This window comes from Ursus americanus, chromosome 4 (assembly GCF_024610735.1).
Source record: "Ursus americanus isolate L20-20 chromosome 4, mUrsAme1.1.p, whole genome shotgun sequence".
Lineage (NCBI taxonomy): Eukaryota > Metazoa > Chordata > Mammalia > Carnivora > Ursidae > Ursus > Ursus americanus.
In genome coordinates this window covers 33,743,965-33,771,943 of record NC_142130.1, presented here as the reverse complement: position 1 = coordinate 33,771,943, position 27,979 = coordinate 33,743,965, and the positions used below count along the sequence as shown (strand labels likewise).

The window sequence follows — 27,979 nt, the reverse complement described above, 5'->3', positions numbered from 1 at the left end:
GCCTTAGGATGTAAAGACCTTCATTTATTTGGTTGGGTGGTTGGTGCTGATTGGAGGAGGAGGGTGGAAGGAAGCCAGGAAGGACAGCTGTCCTAGTGATTGCTCTCTGGAGCAGCCAGGTGGGGACTAACCAGTGCCGCCTTTACTCTCGAGATTAGGAAGGGAGTCCCAGGACCGCAAGGAGGCAGGGTCCCCAAGACTAGTTGCCTCTGCTGTGAGCATTTTTATGTTGAAGTGGGGGATGAGTAAGTCGTGAGGGCCAAGGAACTGCCCTGACCTGATGCCTAATTTTCTGCCAGTGTGCCTGATTTTATGTGGGTGGAGTAAAGGTGGTGAGGGGCTTAAACTGTGCCTGATGGTCTGTGTCACTTGTTTAAAATAATGGACTAATTAAGGCTGGGAAAACTGAAAGTAACAAGGGAATATTCTGATGATCAAAGACGAGTTGACTTTAGTTAATGGTGGGACTGTTGCATGACCAACGACAGTAATGAAATCCCTGGGCCCACGGTGGACTGAACATGTCCAGCTGGACTGCTGCTTTCTGATGGGGATGGGAACTCTAGGACTCTGGCAGTCCCTCATATTGTCACATGGCTTTCCTCCTGCCAGGGAGTCATTGTTTCTGTCCTCCTTCTCTGACCAGGTGTTGGACTGGATTGAAAACCACGGTGAGGCCTTTCTCAGCAAACACACCGGAGTTGGAAAGTCACTGCATCGAGCCCGGGCCCTGCAGAAGAGGCACGATGACTTTGAAGAGGTGGCTCAGGTGAGACGCTGTGTGTGGTTGTGTGGTTGTGTGTGTGTGGAGCTGGGTGAGGGAGGCCAGGGCTGTGGCTTTGGTATTTGGTGAGGCATGTTGGGTTGATAGCCCCATGGCTTCTGGCCTGCCTGATGCAAGAAGACCCTTGTCTGCTCTTGGATCACTGGGTGAGTGATAAATAGACGATTAGTTTATGGTCTTCAGAGAAAATCTTCCTGCCAGAAGGATCTGTAAATGCCTTGTCCACAAGGTGGTAATGCAGAAGGAACTGGCACTAGAAACATCAATAGCCCATAGCTACTGCTTATGCTTATCACCAGGGGCAAGCGGGAGCTGAAAATCAGGATTAGCTCTGCTTGCAGAGCCGTGTGTCTTCCAGGACCCGGAGGAGGAGATGACTCCTGTTTACCATATCATGTATCCACAAGACGGAGCGTGCCCAGAGAATATGGCATAATACTCAGTCTTTTAGCTGGGCTCTACACCTGATCCCAAAAGGGCATTTTTATCTAATTATACAAAGATGCCGTCCGAGGCCTTGACCATTTGAGTTCATGGTGGAGGGATGTAAGAGGGTTTTTTGTTCTAAGCCTGCATCCCCCCAGTTTTATATTAACTCTCTAATATTTCTCTTTTGGGGAGTTCTCTAATGGATCCTGAACATCTTCATTTTCAAAATGAAATACTAGTTTGTCCAGTTATATTGCCAGACCTGGTCAGTTGCAGTGGAAACTAAGACCTAAGAATGAAGCAGGGAAGGGCCATCTGCGGGGGGCTCAGTATGGGGCAGGAGGGACAAAGCTAGTGTTTGCCACAGCTGTAACCAGGCCTGGCTCCCATCCCATCATGTGGGCAGTCCTCAGGGTGGGTGTCACCCTGGGCGTCATGCAGAGGGCCAGCCCTCAGACAGGGAGGCTTCCGGGCCCAGACAAAACTGTGTGTGAGCTATAGATGCCAAAGGTGAGCCCCTGCCAAGAACCAAAGGAATCTGCTAGAGGACAGGAGAGTGGTGGGAGCAAACTGCCTCTCTAGGGAAGCTCCAAGTGGGTGCTGGAAAGTGAGAGGCCTGGCAGGTGCCAGAAAGATTGAGTCACTGGTGACCTCAAGCTGGGAATACAGATGGCTTAGACCCAACCTATGGAATAAAGAAAGCCTCATATAGAATCTTTGTGCACAGTTGGTGGAAATGTAAAGTGATGTAGTCACTGTATGGCAATTCCTCAAAAAATTAAACATAGAATTACCATATGATTCAGCAATCCTACTTCTACATATCTACTCAAAAGAATTAAAAGCTAGAACATGAAAAGGTTCTTGTATACCCATGTTCATGGCAGCATTATTCACAATAGCCACAAGGTGAGAGCAACCCAAGTGTCCAGATGAAAGGATAAACAAAATGGGGTCTATACAAACAATGGAATATTATTTGACCTCAAAAAGGAAGGAAATTTGACACAAGCTACAATATGGATGAATCTTGAAGACATTATGCTATGTGAAATAAGTCAGTCTTGAAAGGACAAATAGGAGTCCACTTACATGAAGAACCAAGAGTAGCCATATTCACAAAGTTGCCGGAGGCTGGGACAGGGGAGGGAATAGGGAGTTATTATTTAATGGGTACAGAGTTTCCGCTTTACAAGATTTAAGAGTTCTGGAGATGGATGGTGGTCCTGATTGCACAACAATGGGAATCTATTTAATGCTACGGAACTTAAAAAGTTTTACATTATGTATATTTTACTACCACCACAAGAACAAAAAAGCAAGCCTCATCCATACAAAGACCTTCTGGAGAATGGGTTGGATTCCGCCAATGTAATATAGACATGGGCCAAATATGCCTCTGAATGTAGCACAGACCCAAAATATCTGAATGTCCAGGCATCCCGGGTGCTTCTGCTATCTATCAGGGGGCAAAGGATGGGAGAGGGCCACATGGACTCCCTGTCTACTGAGAGTAGGGGTTGTGGTATCTGGGACAGTCTGTTGGGATGGAGCCATCCAATAGCTATGGTGGTCTTGTCCTTTGGCTATCCTGCGGCTCAGCCTTCCCTCACTTAGAAAGGACGTCCCCAGAGCCACCCACAGCCCTGAGCCAGCTAGCACCCCTCACCTCTTCCTGCTGCAGCCTCAGAGGCAATGCCAGCCTTGGTTACAGGCCCTTGAGGGAGCTGTTGTTTTGTGTGTTGTTACAACTGAGCAAGCCTGGCTGCCACCCAGACTCTGACCCTGCTTCTCTCAAGTGCTTCCCTACGTTCTCCCTGATGCCTGATAAGCCTTTCACATGGGACAGTGCCTTTCAACCAGTAGCAGAGACACATTCACTTAAATTCATACTAAAGAAAGAATGGACACATTTTTGAGAGCTTATGGTTCCATTATGTATTTTATCTCCCACCAATCCTGAATGGTGGATAGTATTAGTCTTGTATTATAGAAGATAACGCTAAAGCTCAGAAAATTCTTCAGTGTGCCCAAATCATCTGGCTTGCCAGTGGCTCTGCTAGGATTCAAACTCAGGTCTGTCTGACCTCAGAGTCATGTTTTTACCCTAACTCCATGCTGCCCTTCCTCATTGAAGTATAGGACCTGAGTGTAAAATTCATTTCCGAGTGTCAGTCTGCTCATGAAAAGTACAGAACAAAGAGTGGGGGGAGTGGGGAGGAGATGCTGCTGTGGCCGTTCCATTTGACATACATTACAGAGGCTCTGCCAATGAGTATCTCCTGCTATATTCCACTTCTCCCTGTCTCTGCTTTCAGATAAAACAGTGTCTTTCTTAGGAGAGAGAGTTCTACTTTCTAAAAGGCTCAGGCTTTTCGAAGTGTTCCCTCTGGAAAGGGGACAGATGTGGACAACAAAGGGCACACATAAGCAAGGGGCCGTGAAGTTGCCATATTGCCCTATAAATCGGTCTTTAGAGATGAATCTCACAGTCTGGTAATGAGTCCTGTTTTGTTTTCTCATCCCTACTCTGGGGAAGGCATGGGCAGGGGAGCTGCCTAGCATCCCAGAATTGGTAGTCCACATTGGAAAACCAGCTTGGCTGTGGCAAAGGCAGGTGGACTGACAGCAGCCTCAGATCTGCTTTGTTCTGGACAACATGGTCATCACACTAAAGTGCTGAGCAAGATGGTCCAGGCAGGAAAGGGTGTGCTCTCTCTCTCTCTCTCTTGCTTCTGTTCTCAATTAGGTGAGGGCTACTGGGAGGGGAGAAGTGGATTTAATCAGAATTGGACAATTCTTGAGTCAGAGATCAATGCTACAGAGCCAAAGCATGGGAACTCTTGTAGCTTGTTGTTTGGAGTTGCAGGTTAGGAGATCTAGTCAGGAAGGGCATCACAAATGGTGAGGGGTAGGAGGCTGGGGGGTTACCTGTTGCCAGTACTACAGACAGTCATGATTCAGTGAAGGAATCTCTTCTAGTGTCATGATTTTATGGTTCTTTGACCTGAGGGTGATATGAGAAAGCAATTCTGAGCACCCGTTCTCTGTATTCAAGTTAAAAAAATGTCTTGAATCAAAGCAGGAAGGGTCTGTTGCACCTGTTGCACCCCTTCCACAAGAAAGAGCAAGCCCTCCAGCAGAGAAATGGGCCACCCACAGGGAGAGGCCCAAGGGCAGTGTGACGTCCTGGAACAAGCATGCCTCTACTCTGGAGCTCATGTAAAGACATTTAAGACAATAGTGCTCATATCTATTATATCTGGGAAGAATTAATGTAGCAAACCATGACCTCACATTTTGTTTTATGAGCTCTTGAACACATTTTAAACAAATTCAACTGTCATTTGATGGAAACAAATGAAGTATTTACGGTCCTCAGTTCATCCTGCAGATGGCACTCTTCGAATAGTCTACCTGGAAGCTGAGCTGAATGGGAAGGGAGCCATGGTACTTACCATCTGCCAGGGGAGGCTCCTGATGGGCAGGTGGGGAGAATCTGGGGCCAGGTAGGCACCAGGAGGTCTGTCTCTATATTTCTGGTCCAAGTTACTGAGATTCTCTCTGCTCAAATAGAAGACCTGGGCACTAATGGGAACCTCTCTCTGGTCCTGGTGGATACTTGACTCAAGTTGCATATAAACTCATCACATGACTCGAGCTATAGAGTAAATCAGATTTTAAAAGACACTTATATTTTTATATATGTTTTTGTGGTGTGGTAGTCATTATCAGGAGTATAAACAAGCATAAGATACAGTTGCTGCCCATCACAGAGTAACTATCAGGGGTTACATGTGTCCACATCTGCCCGGGAGGTAGTATGGGGTATGGTACTGTTATTTTGTCCTGAGATATTTGCTATTACTCAGAAGGAAAGTACCCAAGTGCCCATGGTTTAGAGAGCAGCTGTGCCTGCTCTGTGAGTGGTCTGCTTTATGACCTCATTATCCAGAATGCCAGACTTTCTGTAAGCTAGCTTCATAAAATATTAGCAATCATTTGCACTCAAACATATATTATCTAAAATCCCAAAGCACCAAATCACATTTAAACAGTTAAGCATATGAAATAACATTCTTATAACATTTTTGAAAGGACAGACCATCTAAAGAAAGATTTAAAGAAATATAAAAACATAGGCACAATTAAGCACCTCATTCAATAATCTCCGGTTAGTTGTTTATCTGACTCTTGCTCTTTTCTCAAACTTGAATAGAAAACACTTAGAAAAATTTATTCTGAGTCTTGGGGTCACAATAGGCAAAAATGGAAGGGAAACATTTTAGTGGACCTATCAGTGATCTTACCCATCAAAGATCTTCAAAGTATAATCAGCTAACTTACTAGAGCTCCAACGGCAGGTAGAATAGGCAATCCATAGGGTTAGAAAGACGCTGCCCTCAGAGTCAGACAGTAGTACTTATCAGTTTCCAAGCCCACCAAGTCTGTGTCGGGCACCTTGAGAAATTAAAGAGATAGAACATTTTCCATCTTGAGGAAATCATGAGCCAAAGAGAGGCATGCATTAAACATATTCTAACCCTGTAAGAGGTCCCATAGTTTGAAAGGAAGCATATCTTTATTCTTTCAGGGTTTTCAAGGAGCATTTCCAGCAAAACCAGGGTAAACCATTAGTTCATTTGGTGATCCAATAAATATGCCTGCCTAGGGGATGGTGTAGTGATCTTTGGAGTATATTCCTTCTTTCTTTTCATGCCTGAGATGGTGACCAATTATAGCAACTGCAAATGCAAGCAGAAGGAAAAGGTGGGAAAGCTTCAATAGATGCCTTTTCACACTCCAGCTTCTTAGAGAGGATAAAAGTTTCTTCAGCAGGATGAAAAAAAAATAGTGAGGACGAAAGCCAGGAAAATGCAGAGAAATTAATGTCATGAAGTGGGCAAGTGGAAGAATGTGAAATAGCAGAGAAATGAAGGACAATCTTACCCTTTGGATCTTGCATGACATTCATTCCATTTGAGTGGATTCAGGACATTCCCTCCGTGGTTGCATGAGCTGATGGGAGGGCTCTTGGGACCACTCTCAGGAAGAAGAAAGGTAGGTTATATTGTGGAGAACTCCCAACCATGGGTTTTGAAGGTCACTTTATATACACTTGATGTGGAAATTGAGAGGGGGTCGGAGCCAATATCCAAGATACTATAGAGAGCCTACCAAGAACCTCTTACCAAGACCATGAATTGTCCCCCCGCCCCCCGCCAATTTTACTCCTTCCTGTGTGGAACAAATGGCACATTTGGAAGAAATTGAGACTGCATTCCTAATGACTTTAAGTTCTGGGTAGCAAACTGAAAGACTCAAAAGCAGAGGTGGTATCCTTATCTCTTGTTCCATGTGAAGGCAGTTACTATGGAAAAGAGGGGAGGCATTGAAAAACAAATGGCTGCCTACGTAGATGGCGTTTTCAGGAGTGTTCTGGAGTATACACTACAGAGCCAGGATGATGGACTCCTGGTAAGGGGAGACTGCATCTCATAAAGATTGGGGAATATTTGACAGAAAGCTTTGCTGATCAATCTAGAAAGATAGAAGTGAACTTTGAAGTGGAAGGAGAAAATTATCCCAGTAAAGCCAAAATCAGATATGTGGGGCTCCATGGAGATGACATAGAAAGAAGCGCCTTGTGAAGGAGATGCCCTTAGGTCACCTTAGGTAGGAAAATACAAATACAATTACGTGCAAAAATATATATATGTATGTATTTTATATATATAACATATTACAATATGTATATATACTTATATATGTATTTAAATTTTAATACCAGAATGCAAATATAATAAACATTCCTGAGACTTTAGGATATTGAGCTTATAACTAGAAAATGGTGTGAGAAGAGGATTTTTTGTTTAAAGGACTCATTCTAATAGGAGGGTTGAAGGTATATCAACAAGGATCACATCGATGTGAGATCTACAGACCTGAGGGTAGTAAACAATATGGAGAAGTAATAGAGATCTAAGAAGAGGAAAAAAAAAAGTGACTGCTCCATCACATGGAGGATGTGGGAAATGCTGTCCTGATATGATTTCACTTCTGGTTCAAGGGAAACTATGGTGGTGATGACAGTCCTCAAATTCCCTGGCGTCTCCTGTAAATTTTGTGACACTGTAAATAAAACATCTATATGTTGTTGAGAGCCCAGGATTCTACATGAGAGAGAGCGAATCATTGTAGAAAAGCTCAAAGGAGTATAGGTTGTATCTAGAATCTCAAGAACATTGACCTTTAGATGAAAGAGTTAAGACTTCGCTCTTAAAGCAGAGAGAAATAGTAAAGGCTTTTGAGTAATGATATAAATTAAAATACAGTTGACCCTTGAATAAAACAGTGGGTTAGGCACCAACCCTCGCGTAGTCAAAAATCTGCATATAACTTTTGACTCCTCAAAAACTTAACTAATAGCCTGCTGTTGACCAGAAGACTTACTGATAACCTAAACAGTCAATTAACACATATTTTTATGTTATATGTATTATGCGCTATATTCCTACAATAAAGTAAGCTAGAGAAAAGAAAATGTTAAGAAAACCATAAGGAAGAGAAAATACATTTACAGGACTCTACTGTATTTACAAAAAAAAAACACCCCACATATAAATGGACCCACGCTGTTCAAGCTCATTGTTGATCAATGGTCAACTGTATAATCTCTAAACCAGAGAAGTAAGGATTTCTCCATCCACTGGCTATTTAAATCACATATGTAGTATTGTGCCTAATTTGAGAAAATATATATTCAAAAGGATATTGACAAACTGTACTTGGTTGTCAGAATACTGCTAGGATAGTGAAATCCAAGTAACTGGCTATATTCTTTTTTGAGTAAATAATGTTTTATGGAGGCAGGGGATAGGCTTGAGAGTTGAAGGCTTCCTGTAGAAGAGAGAAGGGTGGAAGAGATAGTGAAGCCAATTTCAGCTTAATTAATAGTGAAGCCAACTTCTAACCCATGGTTGATTTTTTATGAGCTGTCCAAAATCAGAATGAAATACCTTGTGATGTTGTGTGCTTATCACTGGAGGTTTTCTGGTAGAGGTGACCCTTTATTCCCTTAGGATATAAAAGTCCTCAAGTCTTTCCTATCTTAAAAATGAACAAGCAAAAAAAGTGAATAAAAAGAAACTTAGACTATATTTTCTGGTAGTTTAGGTTACTTTCCCTGTGTTTCTCCTTTCCTTCAGAGCCAGGTATTTGAGAGAAGAGTCTTTATTTGCCATGTCTACTTCCTCATCTCCTAGATGCCCTTTGACCCCTGGCATTGGATTTCTATTCCCTCTGGGCAACTGAGGTTAATCTTTTTGTTGCTAAATCCAAAGGACACTTTCTAGATATTAATTGGTCTTTGGGAAGCATTTGACCCTGTCGACCATTTCCTCCTTTTTAAATTCTCTTCCGCTAGCCTTCCATGACACCGTGCTCTCTTGGTTTCCTTATGTTTTGCTGGCTGGTCCTTCTTAGACCCTTCTTCCTTTTCCCAAGGGTTTCCTCAGACCGTCTCTTCTCACTGTACGCTCCAGGCATGATTTTATACTCTTTCCTAGCCTCAACTGCCACTCTTAGTCTGATGGCTCCGAAATCCATGTCTTACCTCTGATCTCACCCCTGAGCAATTTATTCATAAACCCATTGACTCTCTGGGCACCTCCATTTCAATTTCTCAAAGGGTTCTCAAAACCAGTGTATCCAAAATTTATTTTATCATTTTCCACCCCTTCCAGATGTGTCCTTCCTCCTGTATTCCCCACACCAGTGAAGGGCACCAACCACCCAGTTGCTTGCTCAAGCCAGAAACTTGGGAGTCATTCTTGACTTCTGCTTTGCTCTCACCCCTCATGAGTCCTTTGCAAAGTCCTACTGATGCTACCTCTTTATGTGTCCCTTTCCTTTCATCTCCATTGCCACTGCCTGAGATCAGAGTCTCATTATCTCTTCTTTGGTTTGTCACACTATTCTCCTGTTTTTCCTGACTCATCATAGTCTCCTTAAATCCTTCCCCACACTGCCGTAAGAGTGGTTTTCCTGAAATGCACATCTCATCATGCTATTCCATCAGTTATGGAACCCATAGATGGCTTCCCATTAGGATAAAGTTCAAACTATTGATATCATAAACCTTTTATGACCTGGCTACGCATCTCTGGCTTTATCTCTTACCCCTCATGTGCTCTTTCTACCCTCAGCCCCCACACTCCTGCTGTCTTGGTTTGTACCTGAACATGCCATGCTCTCAAGTGTCAGTACTGTCTGCTCTTTCATCATTCCCATTTATTTAAGTCTGACCACCCCTGGCCAAGCTTCTGTTCATCTTGAAACACTCATTTCAAGTATCATCTCTTCTTGGAGGAAGTGGTCTCCATGGTTTGGTTGAATGCTCCTTTTCTAGGCATCCACTTATTTTGGCCACATCCCTGTCATGGTAGTTATCATGCAGTGTCATCATTAATTTTATGCCAGCCTCACTCCCCAACTGGCTTGTGACTTCCTTAGAGCATGAATTTTGTCTCATTATTAGTCTTTTTATCTCAACGCCTAGCACAGTGAGCTTAACATGAAATTGGCACTTGAAAAAGTAAATGAATGGTACAGAGAGGATTCTTTGTGGGATGGATATCCGGTCAGATTATCTCTGAGATCCCTTCCAATTGGAAGAATGATAAATGGAAGAGAAGTAGATTAGATGAATATTCATAAGAATGCAGGCCCCAGAACCATATAGCCTGGGGCCTGAGATACACTCTGTTTAGAATTAGCGAGACTACACTGAGCTGGGATCAACCTGGGCAGCCCTGCCCAAGATCTGACACTTGGGAAGAAGCATTTTTTGAGTCATATTTTAAGTGAGGTTTTGGACTCCTCCGTGTTTTTTTTTTTAATTGTAGAAAAACTAAAAAATAGTTTCAGTTGAAGTCCTAGGAAACCAATCTTGACAAGAGGAAGTGGTAATCCTTACTAGGTGCATTTCCCCAGCTCCATTAAGTTTCCATGATTTTTCCAGCTGGGATTGCTACCATCATACTGTACTGTTAACTCTCTTCCTCTGCTAACTTATATGTAGTGAAGTTCTTTTTCTCTTGTAAAAATTCTCTTTTTTGAGAGATGAATCATATTGGCCTTTTTCAAAAGGATTTTAAAGGCAAAAAAAAGAAAATCCCAAAAATAGACAAAAGAAGTATACTGTATACCAATTTTATGTTCAGTATATTGATTTTAAGTCCAAGATAGCTCATCTAGTCATACTTCTTTTGATTCAGTGTATCATGTTCATTGATAGACATTTTTTGCTTCTCCCTATTAAGGAGATGCTTATACCAACAACAATGATAGTAGCATAACACTTACTGAGTACTTCCTGTGCGCTAGACACTGTTCTATTTTTCCTATATTAACTCACTTAACCCTCATAACATCAATGAGTTATGTATTTCTTTTTTTCAATATTTTTTATTCAAGTATGATTAACATACAATCTTATATTAGTTTCGGGTGAACAATATAATAATTCAGCCATTCTATACATTTCTCAGTGCTCATCAATATAAGTGTTCTATTAATCCCTTTATTTCACCCATCTCCCCACTCACCTCCCCTCTAGCAACCACCAGTTTATTCTCTGTACTTAAGAGTTCATTTTTTTGTCCCTTTTTTTCTTTGTTCATTTATTTTGTTCCTTTAATTCTACCTATGAGTGAAATCATATGGTATTTGTCTATCCCTGACTGACTTCTCTTACTTAAGCATTATAACTTCTAGGTTCATCCATGTTGTTGCAAATGGCAAGATTTCATTCTTTTTCTTATGGCTGAGTAATATTCTATTATATGTATAATATATAATATTATTTATTAATATTCTATTAAGAACCTTTAATATATATTTTTAAATATATGTTAATATTCCTTTAGACACACACACACACACACGCACACACCACATCATCTTTATCCACTCATCTATCAATGGACACTTGGGTTTGGGCTGCTTCCATGTCTTGGCTATTACAAATAATGCTCCAATAAATACAGGGGCATGAATATCTTTTTGAATCAGTGCTTTCGAATTCTTTGGGTAAATAACCAGTAGTGGAATTACTGGATCATATGGTAGTTCTACCTTTAATTTTTTGAGGAAACTCCACGCTGTTTTTCCATAGTAGCTATACCACTATGATAGGAATGGTTGCATTCCTACTAGCAGTGCACGAGGGTTCCTTTTTCTTCATATCCTTGCCAACATTTCTCACGTTTTTTATTTTAGCCATTCTGATAGGTATAAAGTGATATCTCATTGTGGTTTTAGTTTGCATTTCCCTGATGACTAGTGATCCTGGGCATCTTTCCATGTGTCTTCTGGCCATTTGTATGTCTTCTTTGGGAAAACGCGTATTTAGGTCCTCTGCTTATTTTTTAATCAGATTATTTGATTTATTGGCGTTGAGTTGTGTTAGTTCTTTATATATTTTGTGTATTAACTCCTCATTGGGTATATAATTTGTAAATATCTTCTCCCATTTGGGAGGTTGCTTTTTTGTTTTGTTGGTGATTTAATTGCTGTGCAAAGCTTTTTATTTTGGTGTAGTCCTAATGGTTTAATTTTGCTTTTGTTTCCCTTACCTGAGGAAACATGTCTAGAAAAACATTTCTATGGCCAATGTCAAAGAAATTACTGCCTGTGATTTCTTCTAAGAGTTTTATGGTTTCAGGTCTCACATATAGGTCTTTAATCCATTTTGAGTTTATTTTTGTATATGGTATAAGGAAGTGGTCCCGTTTCTTTCTTTTGCATGGAGCTGTCCAGTTTTCCCAGAACCATTTGTTGAAGACTGTCTTTGCCCTATTTTATATTCTTGCCTCCTTTATAAGAGATTAGTTGACCATATAAGTGTGGGTTTATTTCTGGACTCTCTGTTCTGTTCCCTGCATCTATGTGTCTGTTTTTATGCCAATACCATACTGTTTTGATTCCTACAGCTTTGTAATATATCTTGAAATCTGGGATTATGATACCTCCAGCTTTGTACATGAGTTAGGGATTTCTAATTCCCATTTACAAATAAGAAATTTGAGGCAAAGAGGTTAAATAATTATCACAAGTTGGCAGAGCTAGGAAATGGTGGAGCTGGGATTCAAGCCCAGGCAGTCTAGCTGCAGAGCCCAGGCTCTCAACCACCTTGCAGTACCCTCTCTTAATTCACAAGAACTTTAGATGTATCTGGGATGAGGCCTGGCAGCATCCACCCTAGAAGCAGTTTCTAGTCCTCTTTCGATGTGTATATCTGGGTAATCCCTCAGATAGCTACATGTTGGCACTGTGGCCCCAAGACTGCTGAGTGACACCTTTTCCCTCCTTTTGTTTAAGATTTCCCTTTGAATCATTAGCCATCAAGGAAATTCAAATCAAAACCACACTGAGATACCACCTTACGCCAGTTAGAATGGCAAAAATAGACAAGGCAAGAAACAACAATTGTTGGAGAGGATGTGGAGAAAGGGGATCCCTCCTACATTGTTGGTGGGAATGCAAGTTGGTACAGCCACTCTGGAAAACCGTGTGGAGGTCCCTTAAAAAGTTAAAAATTGAGCTACCCTATGATCCAGCCATTGCGCTACTGGGTGTTTACCCCAAAGATACAGACGTAGTGAAGAGAAGGGCCATATGCACCCCAATGTTCATAGCAGCAATGTCCACAATAGCTAAATCGTGGAAGGAGCCGAGATGCCCTGCAACAGATGACTGGATTAAGAAGTTGTGGTCCATATATACAATGGAATATTACTCAGCAATCAGAAAGAATGAGTTCTCAACATTTGCTACAACATGGACGGCACTGGAGGAGATAATGCTTAGTGAAATAAGTCAAGCAGAGAAAGACAACTATCATATGATTTCTCTCATCTATGGAACATAAGAACTAGAATGATCAGTAGGGGAAGAAAGGGATAAAGGAAGGGGGGGTAATCAGAAGGGGGAATGAAACATGAAAGACTATGGACTATGAGAAACAAACTGAGGGCTACAGAGGGGAGGGGGGTGGGGGAATGGGATAGACCGGTGATGGGTAGTAAGGAGGGCACATATTGCATGGTGCACTGGGTGTTATACACAACTAATGAATCATCGAGCCTTACATCGAAAACCGGGGATGTACTGTATGGTGACTAACATAATATAATAAAAAATCATTATTAATTAAAAAAAAAAAAAAAAAAAAAAAGATTTCCCTTTGATTCTAGGACCACCTTTATGATCTCTATGACATCTTTTTAATCCAAAGGTTCTGTGTGACCCTAGACCTTTGGAAACCCTATGACTGCCTTTCACCTTTCTCTGCCTGTTCTCTGGCTTGTCTGGAGTATATGTAACAATGGTTGGTAACAGCTGCTCTGCTCTCTGCTAGAGCTTGGCCTATTTAACAATTATCTTGGCCAGCATCTGGCCTGAGTCTTCATTTCCATTTTGCAGCACAAACTGGTAGACAGCACTTGACTGACCTAGGAGATTATTTTGTTTCTTTCCTTTCACCTTTTGCTAAGGTCAGGCTATCACTAACTAAACTTCCTAGTTTCCCAAATCTGCTCCCCTTGATAGCTCCCTAAGCCCATTTGAGAGTTCCCTCTCAGCTGTGATTTCCTATCTGTTGGGACATATGGTATAGGAAAAAAAGCATAGCATTTGGAATCAACCTGTTCTTTCATTTTATTGGTCTTGGGCCAGTCACTTTATTTCCCTGAGCCTCAGTGTCCTTCTCTAAACTGGATATAGGGACACCTACCCTGAAGAGTGATGTGACAGTTAGAAATAACATATGGAAAGTGCCTAATAGAGAATTTGGCTCATAGGAGGTGCTTGATGAATAGTGGCCTCTGTGGCAGCAGTGGTGGCCATGGGGTGGGGGTGATAAAATACATCTAAGCCTCACTCTCTTCCAGGCTAGGTTATCAAGTACCGTGCTGTCATCTCTCAACACTCAGCTTGGTGTGGGCTGCTTAACTATGTTGGAAGGAGTAGGTCTCTTCCCTTTTGTATATTCTTGCCTCCTTTATCATAGACTAATTGACCGTATAAGTGTGGGTTTATTTCTGGACTCTCTATTCTGTTCCCTGCATCTATGTGTCTGTTTTTATGCCAGTCCCATACTGTGCCATACAGTAAGCCATACAGGTGCCAAGGGAAGAGATCAGCTATGGGTACTGAGAAGCCTGACCCTCAGGTAAACATTGTGGAAGAAACGGCCATCTAATCTGACCAGTCAGAACCAAGGAAGCAAATGGAATAATGGTGCATTCTGCTTAGGGGCGGTAGATACTGGGTACTCAGCACTGGGCATCCAGGAGCGAATGTGTTCAGAGATCCAAGGAGAAGAATGAGCAGTTTGCACGTGGGAAGGCTCTTAACGGATAGCAAGTCTCCAGCCCCTGGGCCGCAAGTCAGAGGCAGAGTTCCTGGTACATCAGGTAAGGAAGGACTGATTCTTAGGGACAGGATCAAAACTGGGCACCAGGGCAGGGCTGGATGGTTGCCAAGGGGACCTGATGTAGAGGTCTATTGGTGAGATGTGTGTTTCCATTTGATTTCTGAAACTGGGCTGGAGCTGAGCCTGCCATGGGGCCCGAGAAAAGGAAGCAGGAAGAAGGAAGAAAAGAGAGTCCGGGCACCAAGTGAGAACACTCTCCCCTCTAGAGAATTCTCCGACTCAGTGCCCTCCTTAGAGGGGTACCAAAAGTGTAACCACTAGAGTTTCACAACGTGACAACATATTTACCATGCACAGCAAGAATAACATACAGATGAGAAGAATAAAGTTACTGTCTCTCAGAAAGCATTGACACGGTTTAGAAAGGAAACAGGAAAGTCTGTTCCAGAGGAAGGCTCTCCCGTCTGCCCATTATTGATTCTGAAAGCAAACCATTTATTACCATGTCTTCTAATAATTAATTTCAGCACAGGTCAACCTGCCCAGGTGAAGAGAAACCAAATCGATTTCCTTTCTCTTCCCTCTTCTTTCCATTTTTATGACACACTGAGCAGCATGGGCCTCAGGAGTGTGCTTGACTCCCTAGAAGCCAGTGCTGGCTAGGCTGAAAGCTAGAGGGAGCGCTGATGGATTTGCATACAGGGGGAAAAAATATTCTGAAAAGTATTTGCAAGGTTTTAAACCTGTGCTATAAAGTTAAGCATACAAGAATGAGTAAATGATAAGAAATGCCATTTAACACATACTTTACAAGGAATATCTCATTTAATCTTTGAAACCAGCCTTTGGAGTAGATGTTAATTTATCGTCATTTTCCAGGTGAAGAATCAGGCCCAGAGAGGATCATTCAAGTGCAGGAGGCAAGATTTGAACCCAGGCAGGCTGACCCCAAAGCCCACCCTTCTAACACACATACATTCAGAGTAGTGGGAAAAACCAAGCTTACTCAAAATCCTTTTGGGAGTTTTTTCCCCAAAGTTTCTATTTTATTTTTATTTATATTCTTTATTTTTAATTACAAAATTACACATATTCAATATAGAAAAGCAGACAAGCAAATAGGAACAAAAATAATCCACCCACTCAGTTGTCTAACAGTTGCTAATACATTGGTGTTTATTCTCCCAGATATTTTTCTCTATATGTACATGGGTATATTGGTCACTGGCTTTTCTCACTTAAGGATATATCCATGGTAATAGATACAGAGTTATCTATTGTTTATGGTGTTACAGACTACCATGGTAATCTGTGATATTATTATTATTATTATTATTATTATTATTTTTATTATTATTATTATTGGTGAAGTCTCTAATGTGAAGACTTCCTACTCTTTCCCAGAGTCTGGTAATTTATAATTACAGGATATTAAAATCAGGTACAATTATAAATATGTAAAGAGAAGCAAAATAAGCATTGAAAATGGATGGCTGGGTTTAAGCCAAGGATTCGGAGTCTTTTCCCAAGTGACAGCTTCAGAAAATGGCAGTTTATAAGTGCCCTCCAAGCCTTTCCTGTTCCCCACAGTCGTTGCACGTATATTGCAATGCTGTGGCAACTCTCTGGGTCCTGGCTGGAGTGGAGCCCAGTGACTCTGGTGGTGGAGGAAGCGGTGGTAGTGGGGAGTGTTTCAAAACAGTAGCCTTTGTAGCCTCTTTCCTCCTTCTCCTCTTTCCTTTTACTTTCTCCCCTTCTCCTCCTCCTCTACTTTTTCCCTTTATGTCTGTCCCATCTTCTCCAGGGACATCCTTTTCTGAAATAGGGACTCAGTCAGAGTCCAGGGTACAGCGCTCAGCTCTGGTCCAAGTGTGTTTCAGGTGAGCAGTGCTTTCCTGAACCCCTGAGAGCTCCGTGGGGTGAATGTTCCCTTGCTGTGGCATTTGGGGTGTTGGAGAAAATCAGCAGTGTCTGGGCTGAAGGGTAAGGGCTTTGGAGAACTTTCTGGTAGATGAGGCAGCTGGGACAGATGACAAGTGCCAGGAACCAGCATCTAAGAGTCCCTGAAGGGCTTCAGGCTGTATATTACACAAACCAGAAAATAAAACTCATATCACCAACAAGAACAACCCACCAAGCAGATATGTCTTTTTTTTCCTCTGCCAGTGAGCAACCAGAGGCATTTTCATGAACTAATTTTGTTTGGAATACATTTTTAACAGGAGAAAAGCCCACTGCCAAGTTCTGGCAGGAACAAAGCATTACATCTGAGTTATTCCACCTGGAAAGGAAGCCAGGTTTGAGACAGAGGGAGCTGAGCTCTCATGGCATCCTGTAACATCAGGGGACATCCAAGCCTCTTTGGGACCGGTGCCTTTATTTGTCTTGGGATACACAGGCAAAAGCCAGCCAGCCCTAGGCACGGCCCTTTGAGTTTCAGAGACTAGAGCAGCTGTCCCGCTGTGTTCTAGTTGCTGACCGCCCCGAATACTGGCAACCTCTGCTGTAATTACTTATCTCCATGGTGTTGCACACTGTGGGCTACTTTGTATAATGTATCTGAGCTTCGACAATGCCAAGTACGGCTTGAAATAGCTCTGGGGGACTTTAGTCCATCATATGCTTAGAATTTGAAAATAACATCGAGGGAAGGGGGCAGTAAGTGAGGCTAAAAAGAGAATTCCAAATTCATGTGATAGACGTGTTTCAGTTTTTCTTCTTCATGTGGCTTGGACTATGCCTAAAATTATGACTCTTTAGTGTCTTGGGAATTCACAAGGTCAGTCTCATTTGCTTTAACAAATATAGCTTGGGTGCCTGGGTGGCTCAGTTGGTTGAGTGTCCTATTCTTGATTTTGGCTCAGGTCATGATCTCAGGGTTGTGAGATTGAGCCCTGAGTTTGGCTCCATGCTCTGTGTGGAGTCTGCTTGAGATTCTCTCTCTCTGCGCCTCCCTGTGCTTGCATTCTCCCCCCTCTCTCTATCTCTTTCTCTCTCCAATAGGTAAGTAAAATATTTTTTAAAATAAAAATACAGCTAAAGAAGAGAGCATTATTTAGATGCAAACTTTGGGTCTCACCCATCCACTATAGCTATCATTCTGATAACAGTTTTACACGTTTATAAAGTTAGAAAGGTTGGAGGTTTGAGATTTATTCCAAGAAATTATATCCCGTCATGGCTTCAGGCGGCCAGATAATTTGACACTGGATGAACTTGACCCAGGGTAATTTCCTAGATTCTCTTCCCTTACCCAGTGCCTTACATGAAGGCCACTTAATTATGAGTACTATCATCTCCGTGTCAATAAAATGGAAGTTACAGATTCGCCCTCCCATCTTCCTTATGGGGGGCAAGAGATCCAGTGAGAAGGATTCAGGGATGGGAACGCCTGAGTTAGAGAGCCCAGAGCTACTCCAGCTGCATGTGCAGATTACTTAACTCACCAAACCTCATTTCTACATCCATAAAATGGGAACAATATTTATCCCATCATAGTCGAAGTAGACATTAAATGAGAGAACGTCTACTTGAAAGCACTTGAAGTCTAGAGCACTGGGCAGATGTAAATTATCATCATTATTATTCGGGGGATATGGTGGCAGTGGATGAGATCACGTCTGGAACTCGCTCAGAAAAGAGGAACTAAAGATATTGAGAAGATTGATGATATTGTCCCATACTGGGTGTTTCCCAAGAGAATGTGCTGACCAGTCTCAGAGCTTAACTGAACTCTTCATGCCCCAGGCTTCGTACACGGTTTGAGGGCCAGGTTCCCATGCAGAGCAGGATTAGCTGGGGGAAACTTTCCACATTCTAAAGCTGAAGCTGTTGATTTAATGAGCCTTGTTCTGATGTTTATATAAGTGTAGATCAGTGAGAGTTTGGGGTCACAAGTGGATTTTGGAAATGAAAATGGAAACAGCATGATGCTTGGTGTGTAACGCACTCTGGCCACTTATCTTATGTGCCCTTCTAACCAGAGAGAACAGGGAAGGCCCGCTCCCAGTGACCGGCTCAGCAGCAAGCCGTGCTGCCCCCAGCACCTGCCCAGCCCTTCCAGAGGGCCCTGCTGCTCTCCTGTGGCTCTCACATCTACCTTTGCAGGTTTCAGCGAGATGATTTATGCCCCGCTAGACCCCATCTCCTGGCCAGCTTGCTGCTGTTCATCGTGTCACCATTCCCATAATCCCGTTGCTGAGCTTGCCCTTTTATAGCACTGAGGGTGAGTTTGCCTGGAATTTCTTGCTGAGGCTTTCCTAACTATGAGGATTACAGGCACGGCCTGCGGTCGTGGAAGATAGCTCTGGGCCTGTGAAAGTCAGGAACACCCAAGAGCTCCAGATAACAGGGTGAACAATGGGATGTGAGCCTGGCCCTCAGTGACCCTTCGCTGTCTCACAGTCCCATCAGCAGCTATTTAGATTCTGCCCTTTCCCTTGACCTCCCTGTGTGGGGAGACCTGGATCTCCTACAGCCTCTTTCATCCAGCTGAGGAAGTGCTCCGGTGGGTGAGCCTCTTCACTCAAACTCCTGAGGCTAGGAATTGGGAAGAACATGTTGTTTTCTCCTGGACGGTGGGGCTCCCGCGGTTTCCAAGGACCCACAGATTGTGATGACAGTCCTTGATGGATAGATGCTGTCTCTTCTGATCTCAAGCAAAACTCTGAATCCAGCCCTGTTTGAGAAGGGGATGCAGGTGGCCCCATTCCTCATGTCGGTCTCCTTCCTCTGGCCCTCCCACCTCCCTTACAGCCCTCCCCGCCACCCTCCTACTATATGAGGTGACGATCTCTGGGGTTTGTCCCATCGTGAGACCAGGGAGCTGCGCTCTCTGACTCCTGCACTGTGCTTCTCTAGGGACAGGTGTCCTTTCTTCCTGGAGAGCCCTTAGCCACTCCTGCTGTGTACCCCCAACAAGCTTTTCATCTCCAACCCTGGCTCGAGGGAGAAACCCTCAGGACTGTACCTCTCTGAGCTCCTTGTCGAAGTCCCTCACATCATGCTGACCTCCCAGTCTGGACCTTGGCCCAAGCTGTTCCCGTGCCTGGCAGATTCCTCCTCCTTTGCCTTCACGTTTTAGACTTTAAAGTTGGCTCAAAAATGCACTTCCTTCTGAAAACTTCTCCCGGCTTCTCCATCTTACCCAATTACTCTGCTACCTAGTGTGCCCTCAGCATTATATCACCACTTTGTACTACTGTCACACCTCATTTCTTTTGTGTCCTTGGAGAATGAACTCTTCTACATAATTTAATTTCCTAGAGAACCAAGGCTCAACCCTAATCACTTCTTGCTGCAGCTTCCAATTTCACATTTATTGATGGTAAACTTTCTGAAATACAGTTTAAACTCCCCATGCTTGGCATGCAGAGCATTCTGAATATAACTCACCCTTTCTTTGGATGCCTCAGGGCACATGGCAATGTTCACTGATTCCAGTCATGAGTAGAGACAAGCCCAGGACCCCCACAGAGGCTAAGGTTTTCCTTTTCCCTCACTAAGAGTCTCTCCCAGCACTGCAGCAGCCGTCTAGGGCTGGCCTGCATTCAGGGGAGCCTGACCAGAGAATATGGCCCTTCATGCAGTGGGGCCGGGAGCAGCCCTGTGGCTAACAGCCGTATTTCTCCTGGATGATGATGATGATGATGGTGAGGATGGTGAGGATGATGACGATGATGATGATTCTAACAGCACACCTGGGGAAGGTGAGATGCAAGCAACCTAGCCTTTCTAACCCACTGAAATCCCAGTCCTAGGATGGACCAGTCAGACTGAAAGAGGGAGGATGATTCTAGAACCGGATCTCTCCTGTTAATTCCTTTTACTTTTGCATCAAGTTCTCTTTATTTTGATGGTTTTTATTTCAAGAGTCCCGAGCATTTCAATCCATACCAGCCTGTCAGTATCATACACAGAGTCATCGAAAGACCGGGTTCCTGCCTGTCAGTGTGCTCCTGTCAGCTAAACGCCATGGACGTTAGGGCTTTGATAGTTATGTGATAGTGATAAGGAAGGTTTGCAACCGAACCATACAGCCCCAATCCCGACAGAAGCTCTGGGGGGTATTGTCCAAGAGCTTGTCTCACTTTTAAGTATTTTCAAATTTGACATGTCTCTTACTTCTGACTGCTGAGGAAAACAATTCAGGGTCATGGGCAGTTGATGCTGGCACTGTGCCCAGGGAGAATAATTTCTAAGGACTTCATAGGGTATTATTTTTAACTGGATCTTTTTTGCATATATATGTCATACCAGAGTCATGTTTCTTTTAAGCTTTGAAGAGCAATGTCATAAAATCCAAACTGAGAAAGATGACATCTCTGACTAGGGCTACAGAGAGATTTTACATTTTTTGTAATTATATATTTCACTGTGGTTGATCAAACATTAGTGTCTTCAGGATCCCAGAGCTAGGAAATGGACCCATGTCTAAGATAAATACATTTGTAGGGAAATCTATTTGTATTTCTAAATGTACTTGGTTGACAAAAATATATTGGATTCTTATCTTTTCCTTTAAAATTTCTTTTGTTTGGTATTTTTCATATTTTGAAAGAGATTCCTATTTGTTGTAATAACAAGTGAAATGCTGCAAAGATATATAAATAGAAATGCTAATTATCCCTCTACTCCTACTTCCCTCCCTCCCAAGGTAATCACAGTTATCTTGCACATCTTTCTTCTTGCACATACAAAAATAAGCCGATATATGTAGATATAAAAATTTCTGTTTATTTTTTGGAATAATTTCTAAAGAATGTGTATAGGATTTTTATACTTTAAGTGACTCTTCCATGTTTTCTGATTGTAAAATTAATACATGTTCACCATAGAACATGTAGAAAACAAGAAAACAGTGGGAAAGAAAAATCATTCCTAATATCACTCAGAAATAATTATATATAAACTCTTAATATTTATTGGCGAATTTCTATTTAGTACAGCAGAACGCAAAGAATATCTTGCTTGGGGTGAAACAAATGTGAATTCCAGACCAGCATCCGCCATTCACCAGCTCTGTGAGCTTACTCAAGTTTTATAGTCTTTCCAAACCTCACTTTTCTTATCTGTAATTTGAGATAATGACACAATCTACCACATGTAATAATGTTTGTAAATGGATCCCAAACTGGCAGCCATCATGATGTAGTAGTTTCATTGATAGGTAGCTGGGTAGGTAGGTAGGTAGGTAGGTAGGTAGGTAGGTAGGTAGGTAGGTAGAGAAAACCATACTTTGGTGTACCTGCCTTCTTCATTTAATCTTACATCAAGAACACTTCCTCTGATCACTAAATAGTCTTCAAAACATTATTGTAATGACCACATCCTGTGGCAGTACCACAATGTAGTGAACCAATCCCCTATTGTTGAATATTTTGGTTATTCCCAGTTTTTGCTTTTATAAACCACAGTTACTATATCTAAACTTCCAAGCAAAGTATTAAATCCATTATAGTCTTTCATTCTCCTAAATTTTTCTGGTCTTCAGAAGCATCACTATTCATTCAAAGACTATAGCTGTTTTATTTTAAGGCAAAAGACTCGATTTCTCTCACCTCAGAATTTCAGCCCAGGCTTTGAGCCCTGCCCTTAGATGAGTGGTTTTGACGTTAGATAGTGGCTGCAGTGATAGCTTTTAAAAAATATGCTGCCATACACCCCTGCCCCTCCCCCAGCCATTCTGATTGGAGGAATTTGAGGTAGGGCCTGGATACTGCTTTTCTCCCCCAAGCTCCTTTACCTACCCCCTCACCCTGTCCTGTAAGAACCACAGTACTGATGATTGCTCAAGGCTTCTGCCATCTAAAGATTATCAGGAAAGCACTGTAAGCTGATGAAGTTCTGTGGTCTCCCTCACTAGGGCTTCCTCTGTGGTCTTATGATCTAAAACAGTTGTTCTCAACTAGAAGGCGATTTTGCCCCCCAGGGGACATTTGCAATGTCTGGGGACACTCTCAGTTATTACATCTGTGGAAGGGACTGCTATTGGCATCCTGTGGGTATGGGCCCGGGATGCTGCTAAACATTTGAGGGTACAAAGAACAGCCCCCGTGTTCGTTTCCTAGGGCTATTGCAATGAAGTAGCCCAAGCCGGGGGTGGGGTGGGGCTTAAAACCACGGAAATGAATTATCTCAGTTCTGGAAGCTGGAAGTCTGAGATCAAGGTGTCAGCAGGGTTGATCCCTTCTGAGGGCTGGGAGGGAGCGTCTGCTCCAGGCCTCCCTCCCAGAGTTTGATAGTTTGCTGGCAGTCTTTGGTGTTCCTTGGCTTGTAGCTGTATCATTCCATTCTTGGCCTTCATGTCACATGGTGCTCTCTCTGTGTCTGTATCTTCACATGGCCATCTTTTTTTTTTTTTATGGTGAAAAAACTTATATTTAGAATTAGCCAGCTGGACTCCATTTAGATGATCCTGATTTTGTGGGCAACATCCAATGCATCATAGTCAGGAGCCCGTAGAACATATGCCTTCTTGTCTCCATCGGGCCTGATCAGGGTATTGACCTTGGCCACCTCAATGTCCTCGAGCTTCCTCATTGCCTGTTTGATCTGGTGCTTGCTGGCCTCGACATCTGCAAGTGTGCTGTTGTCTTCTATTTTATTCACGCTGACTCAGTAGTCAGGGGAACTTGATGATGGCATAGTGGTCAAAATTGTTTCTCCTGGGGGCACTCTTTTGAGGATATTTGGGCTGCCTTCAGAGATGCAGTGTCTTGGGCCGTCAGAAGTAGGTGACATGCGAATCTCTTTTTTGTATGTGACTGTGGACACCTTTCAGCTCCACTTTCTTGGCCTTCAGAGCCTTTGCTTTAGCCCCTGCTTTGGGAAGGGCAGAGGCTTCCTTCTTCACCTCTGATGCCATCTTCATAAAAAGTGTTTCTGGGGCCACATGACCATCTTCTTATAAGGCTACTAGTTACAGATTGGATTAAAGACCACCCAGTTCCAATATGAACTCATCTTAACAAATTATATCTGCAATGACACTATTTTCAAAAATGGTCACATTCTCAGGTGCTAGAGATTAAGGCTTCAACATAATCTTTTTGGAGGAACAGAATTCAACCTGTAACAGCCTCCCAAACAAAGAATTTTCTGGCCCAAAATATTAATAGTGCTACTGTTGAGAAACACTTTTGTGGATCAACCCAGGGAGGTTAGCCAAGGTAAGAATAGTGCGGTAGGAGTCCAGGGTCTGCGAAGGTGGAAAGAGAGCAGGAGCACCACCAGTCAAGAGGGTCAGTGACGTCTACTCTTAGGTCAGAGGCTGCAGGCTTCTTGCAGATTTGTACGGACAGGGGCAGCCCTCGATCCACAGGGCTGCATCTGACAAAGAAGGAGGAAGGACTTGAAGGGACACTGTGCTAACTGGGCCAAAGCAGAAGTGTGGGTGGGCTAGAGCCTCTGCTCTGTTAACCCATTATCTGATCCCCATTTCCATGGGTCAGGCCCAACCTTTCCCTGTCTGTCCCCTTTAGGACTGGGAAAGAAGAGAAAAGTAAATCCCCAAGCCCGCAGGTTTTCAGCAGTATTTTCAAGCCAACTGTCTTGTCTCCCCCCGAGCCCTGCCTTCTCCCTCTCACGCCCACTGCCTCCCACTGGCAGCCAGACATAGAACATGAAAAACAGGAAAAACAGCAACACTGCAGAGTTATATCTTTTGAAAGAGAACATTGCTTTGGGTACATTCCCCCCCCCCCCGCCAGTATGTCTTGAGTTGCCAAACCCTGCAGCAGGTGGCCCTATTCATCTTCGTTCTGTGGGGATGCTGTCTCTCCACCTGCTTGTTTCCTTAGCTTGCAGACGTCCACGTGAGAATGAACTTCTACAGGCCACAGCAACTGGGGAATCCACGTATCCATGTCTGAACACTTAGGTCTACCTTGTTCACTCTTCAAATATTTTTGTCCGCCTTCTTCTGTTGTTCTTACATGTTCCCCTTCATTATTCTGCCAATTTGAGCAGAGTCGGGAAAGGAGAGAGGGGGAAGGGTGGCCAGGGTGAAAAGCATGCTATCAATTTCTGGGAGTGGTGGGTTGCTTACTAGCAATATGGATGCCAGCTGGCTACATCTGCGGCCTGTTCAGGAGGGAGAGGATGAAGTGCTTTCCTCCTCAGTCTTCAGAGCTTTGTGTCTGCATGGCATTCTCCTGGTTTTTATCTCCTGCTTGTTCAGCTCCTTAGGACCCTCTCCTCTGTCCCAGCCTGGGGCTCTGGGCCAGCCTCTGGCCTCTAGTCCTCCCTCCTGTTTGCACCATCTTCTTTGTGTTCTATCTAAGCCAGTCTTGGCTCTCCCAGGCCTGGCCTACAGCCCTGTGTCTACCTTCTGCTGCTTTCCAGGCCCTGGAAGCATAGGTGGGGAGGGTCAGGCACAAAGTCCTTTCTTGCTTTCTGTCTCAGCCCCCTAGGCATGGTCACATTTTCTGGAATCTGACTAGTGCTTTCTTACAAGCTAGACCTGATGTTTTCTGTCAAATCATACCTTATAACCTGTGTTGGCAGCCTCTAGGATCCACCCTGCCTTTTGGTCCAAAAATAAGTTGTTTCTGTGTTGTTATTATTGTTGTATTAAATAGATAGATAATAGATAACATGCTAACAGTTTTCATTATTCTTTTGCTCTTTTGCCTGTGAGTAACTAGATATTCAGCTTCTAGTCTGCAGCTGAGAGGAAATACTGTTAAGTTCCTTTAAAGTACAGCATGTAAATGAAGAGGGCTGGTGCGGATTTGAAGGAAAGAAAAGGAATCAGTAAAAGAGACAACACCCTAATGAAAAGTAACTATTCTTTTCTCAGAATTCCTAGACCTAGGTACATTCTTAAACGTGTAAAAATTAGACTGTAGGAAAATAAAACTTTACTTAAAAAAAGAAAGGGGGGGTAAACAGAAGGGGGAATGAAGCATGAGAGACTATGGACTCTGGGAAACAATCTGAGGACATCAGAGGGGAGGGGGGTGAGGGAATGGGATAGGCCCGTGATGGGTATTAAGGAGGGCACGTATTGCATGGTGCACCGAGTGTTATATGCGAGTAATGAATCATGGAACTTTACATAAAAAACTAGGGATGTACTGTATGGTGACTAACATAATATAATAAAAAATTATTATAAAAAATTTTGTAAAACTGTGGAGTTCTGGAAATACACCGTTTATCATTAATAAGAAAAGGTGCTATAGCATTTCAGGTAGAGAAGAGAAAATGCTCCTAGAAGTAGCGATGTGTGTGAGAATGGGACAGGGTGGTGATTGTGTATGTATACGTGATAGAGCCAGCATTGAGGTTTCCAGAGATAATCTCAACTCCCAAGCCATTTGTGTTGGGCGCTTTGGACATCTGTAGTAGTTATTTTTGGCAATAGTCTCAATTAATAGACTGAATATTTGTATAGACAGTCTCCAATGTAAGGAGCATCTGATTAGGACTAGTCATTAGACATTCCTTGTTTGGACATACACATTGCCCTAATGAAGGCAACTATTGTTTGCTCCTTTATTCAGGACACCTTAGGAAGATGTCCTTCTAGCAGATGTAATGTGGTGGGTTAACCCATCACTGGTACCAGGAAGTAGTTTCCACCTTTTTGTCATTGCCAGAGTCCATCCCCTTCCTCCCCTGTGAGAGCCAGCAAATGGAGAAGAAATCTGTGCCTGGTGTTCGGGGATGAAAACTGAAAAGCATTTTCCTATATCACCCTAGTTATAAATGTTGGTTGATTGTACATGGTGTACTATGTTAGTACCAAATTTTAAACTTATTATGTGCTCAACTGAATTTCTTTATTTTGTCCTGGGAATCTAATTCCAATTTACATGGAAAATGTATTCTCAGTGTTAAATAAGAGGCTTACAAAGGAGAGCAACTGGGTGGCTCAGCTGGTTGAGCCTCTGCCTTCAGCTCAGGTCATGATCCCAGGGTTCTGGGATTGAGCCCCACGTCAGGCTCCCTGCTCAGTAGGAAGTCTGCTTCTCCCTCTCCCTCTGACCCTCTTTCCTGCTTGTGTTCTCTTTCTCTCTCTCAAATGAATAAATTTTTAAAATTTAAAAAAAGAGGCTTACAAAGGAACTTTTAGGTCATTACTCATTCTTAAACCGGGACTACCTACATTAGGAGGTAAGGTAAATATCCATTTCCAAGCATTACTGCTGACAAGATCCTGGACTGCACAGCTTTGGGGTTCAGTGCCCATTGAAAGGAGAGTGCTGTGCCTACTAGGTACACTGATGAGTAGTTGAGGTAGAAAAGATGAGTAAGATAGGACTCTTTCCTTCAAGGAGAATGTAGTTCTCTCTGGAAGTCACCATATGCACTTTGAAGTGTGTTACAAAACAAAAGAAAACAAACAAAAAAGAGCAGTTGCAAAAGAATAATTATAATATAATTTAAAAATCAAAGGCATAAGAACAAATACAATGCAAAGTAACAGAGAAGCAGAAGAGGTTAAGATTTTACGTTCAGTCTTAAAGAGGTCTATGGTTTAATGAAAAGTACCTGGAGATGACAGCCACAGAAACATGGCTTGCCATTTTCTAGCTATGGACCATTCTTCAAACATACTACTTTATCTCTCTGAGCCTAAGTTTTCTCATTTGAAAAATGAAATTATCAATGCCCATCTTAAAATTGATTCTGAAGTTTAGAGGTAATGTATATAAGGAGCCTAATACAATGCCTAGCACACCTGGAGACACCTGATATACTGTGCTCTTTGACCCATAGGTTATTTAAAAATTTGTTCTTTAGTTTCCAACTCTTTGGGGATTTTCCAGCAATCTTTCTGTTATTGATTTATAATTTAATTGCACTATGATCAGAGAAAATATTTTAAATTTGTTAAGATTTGCTTTATGGCCCAGAATATGATTTATCTTGGTTAATGTTCTGTAAACACTTGAAGAGAATGTGCATTTTGCTATTGTTGGGTGGAGTATTAATAAATGGCAGTCAAATCGGTTAGATCAAGTCTTCAAATCTCCTATATCCTTACTAATTTCCTGTCTACTTTTTCTATTTAAGTATTGAGAGGGGGCCATTAAATCTCTGATTGTGGTTGTGGATTTGTCTGTTTCTCCTTGAAAGTTTATCAGTTTTTGCTTCACATATTTTAAAGCTTTGTTAGTAGATGCATAAATGTTTGGGATTATGATGCCCTCTTGATGAATTGACCCCTTTATCATTACTAAATGAACTTCTTTTCCCCCAGGAATATGATTTGCTCTGAAATCTATTATGTCTGATATTAATAAAGCCACTCCAGGCTTTCTTTTGATTAGTGTTATCATGCCATATTTTTTTCTGCCCTTTTACTTTTAACCTATTTG

General features: G+C 42.6%; 1 protein-coding gene and 1 pseudogene across 21 annotated transcripts in view; one reads left to right on the top strand and one right to left on the bottom strand.

Annotated features, from left to right (window-relative positions):
* Window positions 1-27,979, top strand: part of KALRN (kalirin RhoGEF kinase) — a 637,031-nt gene that overhangs the window by 289,953 nt on the left and 319,099 nt on the right. For all 21 annotated transcript variants that reach the window (XM_087861563.1, XM_045812696.2, XM_045812695.2 and 18 more), the window contains exon 10: window positions 647-769. In XM_087861563.1, coding sequence (XP_087717689.1) covers window positions 647-769 — 123 coding nt within the window. The remainder of the gene's footprint in view (window positions 1-646; window positions 770-27,979) is intronic.
* Window positions 23,058-23,526, bottom strand: LOC123802184 (large ribosomal subunit protein uL23 pseudogene; annotated as a pseudogene).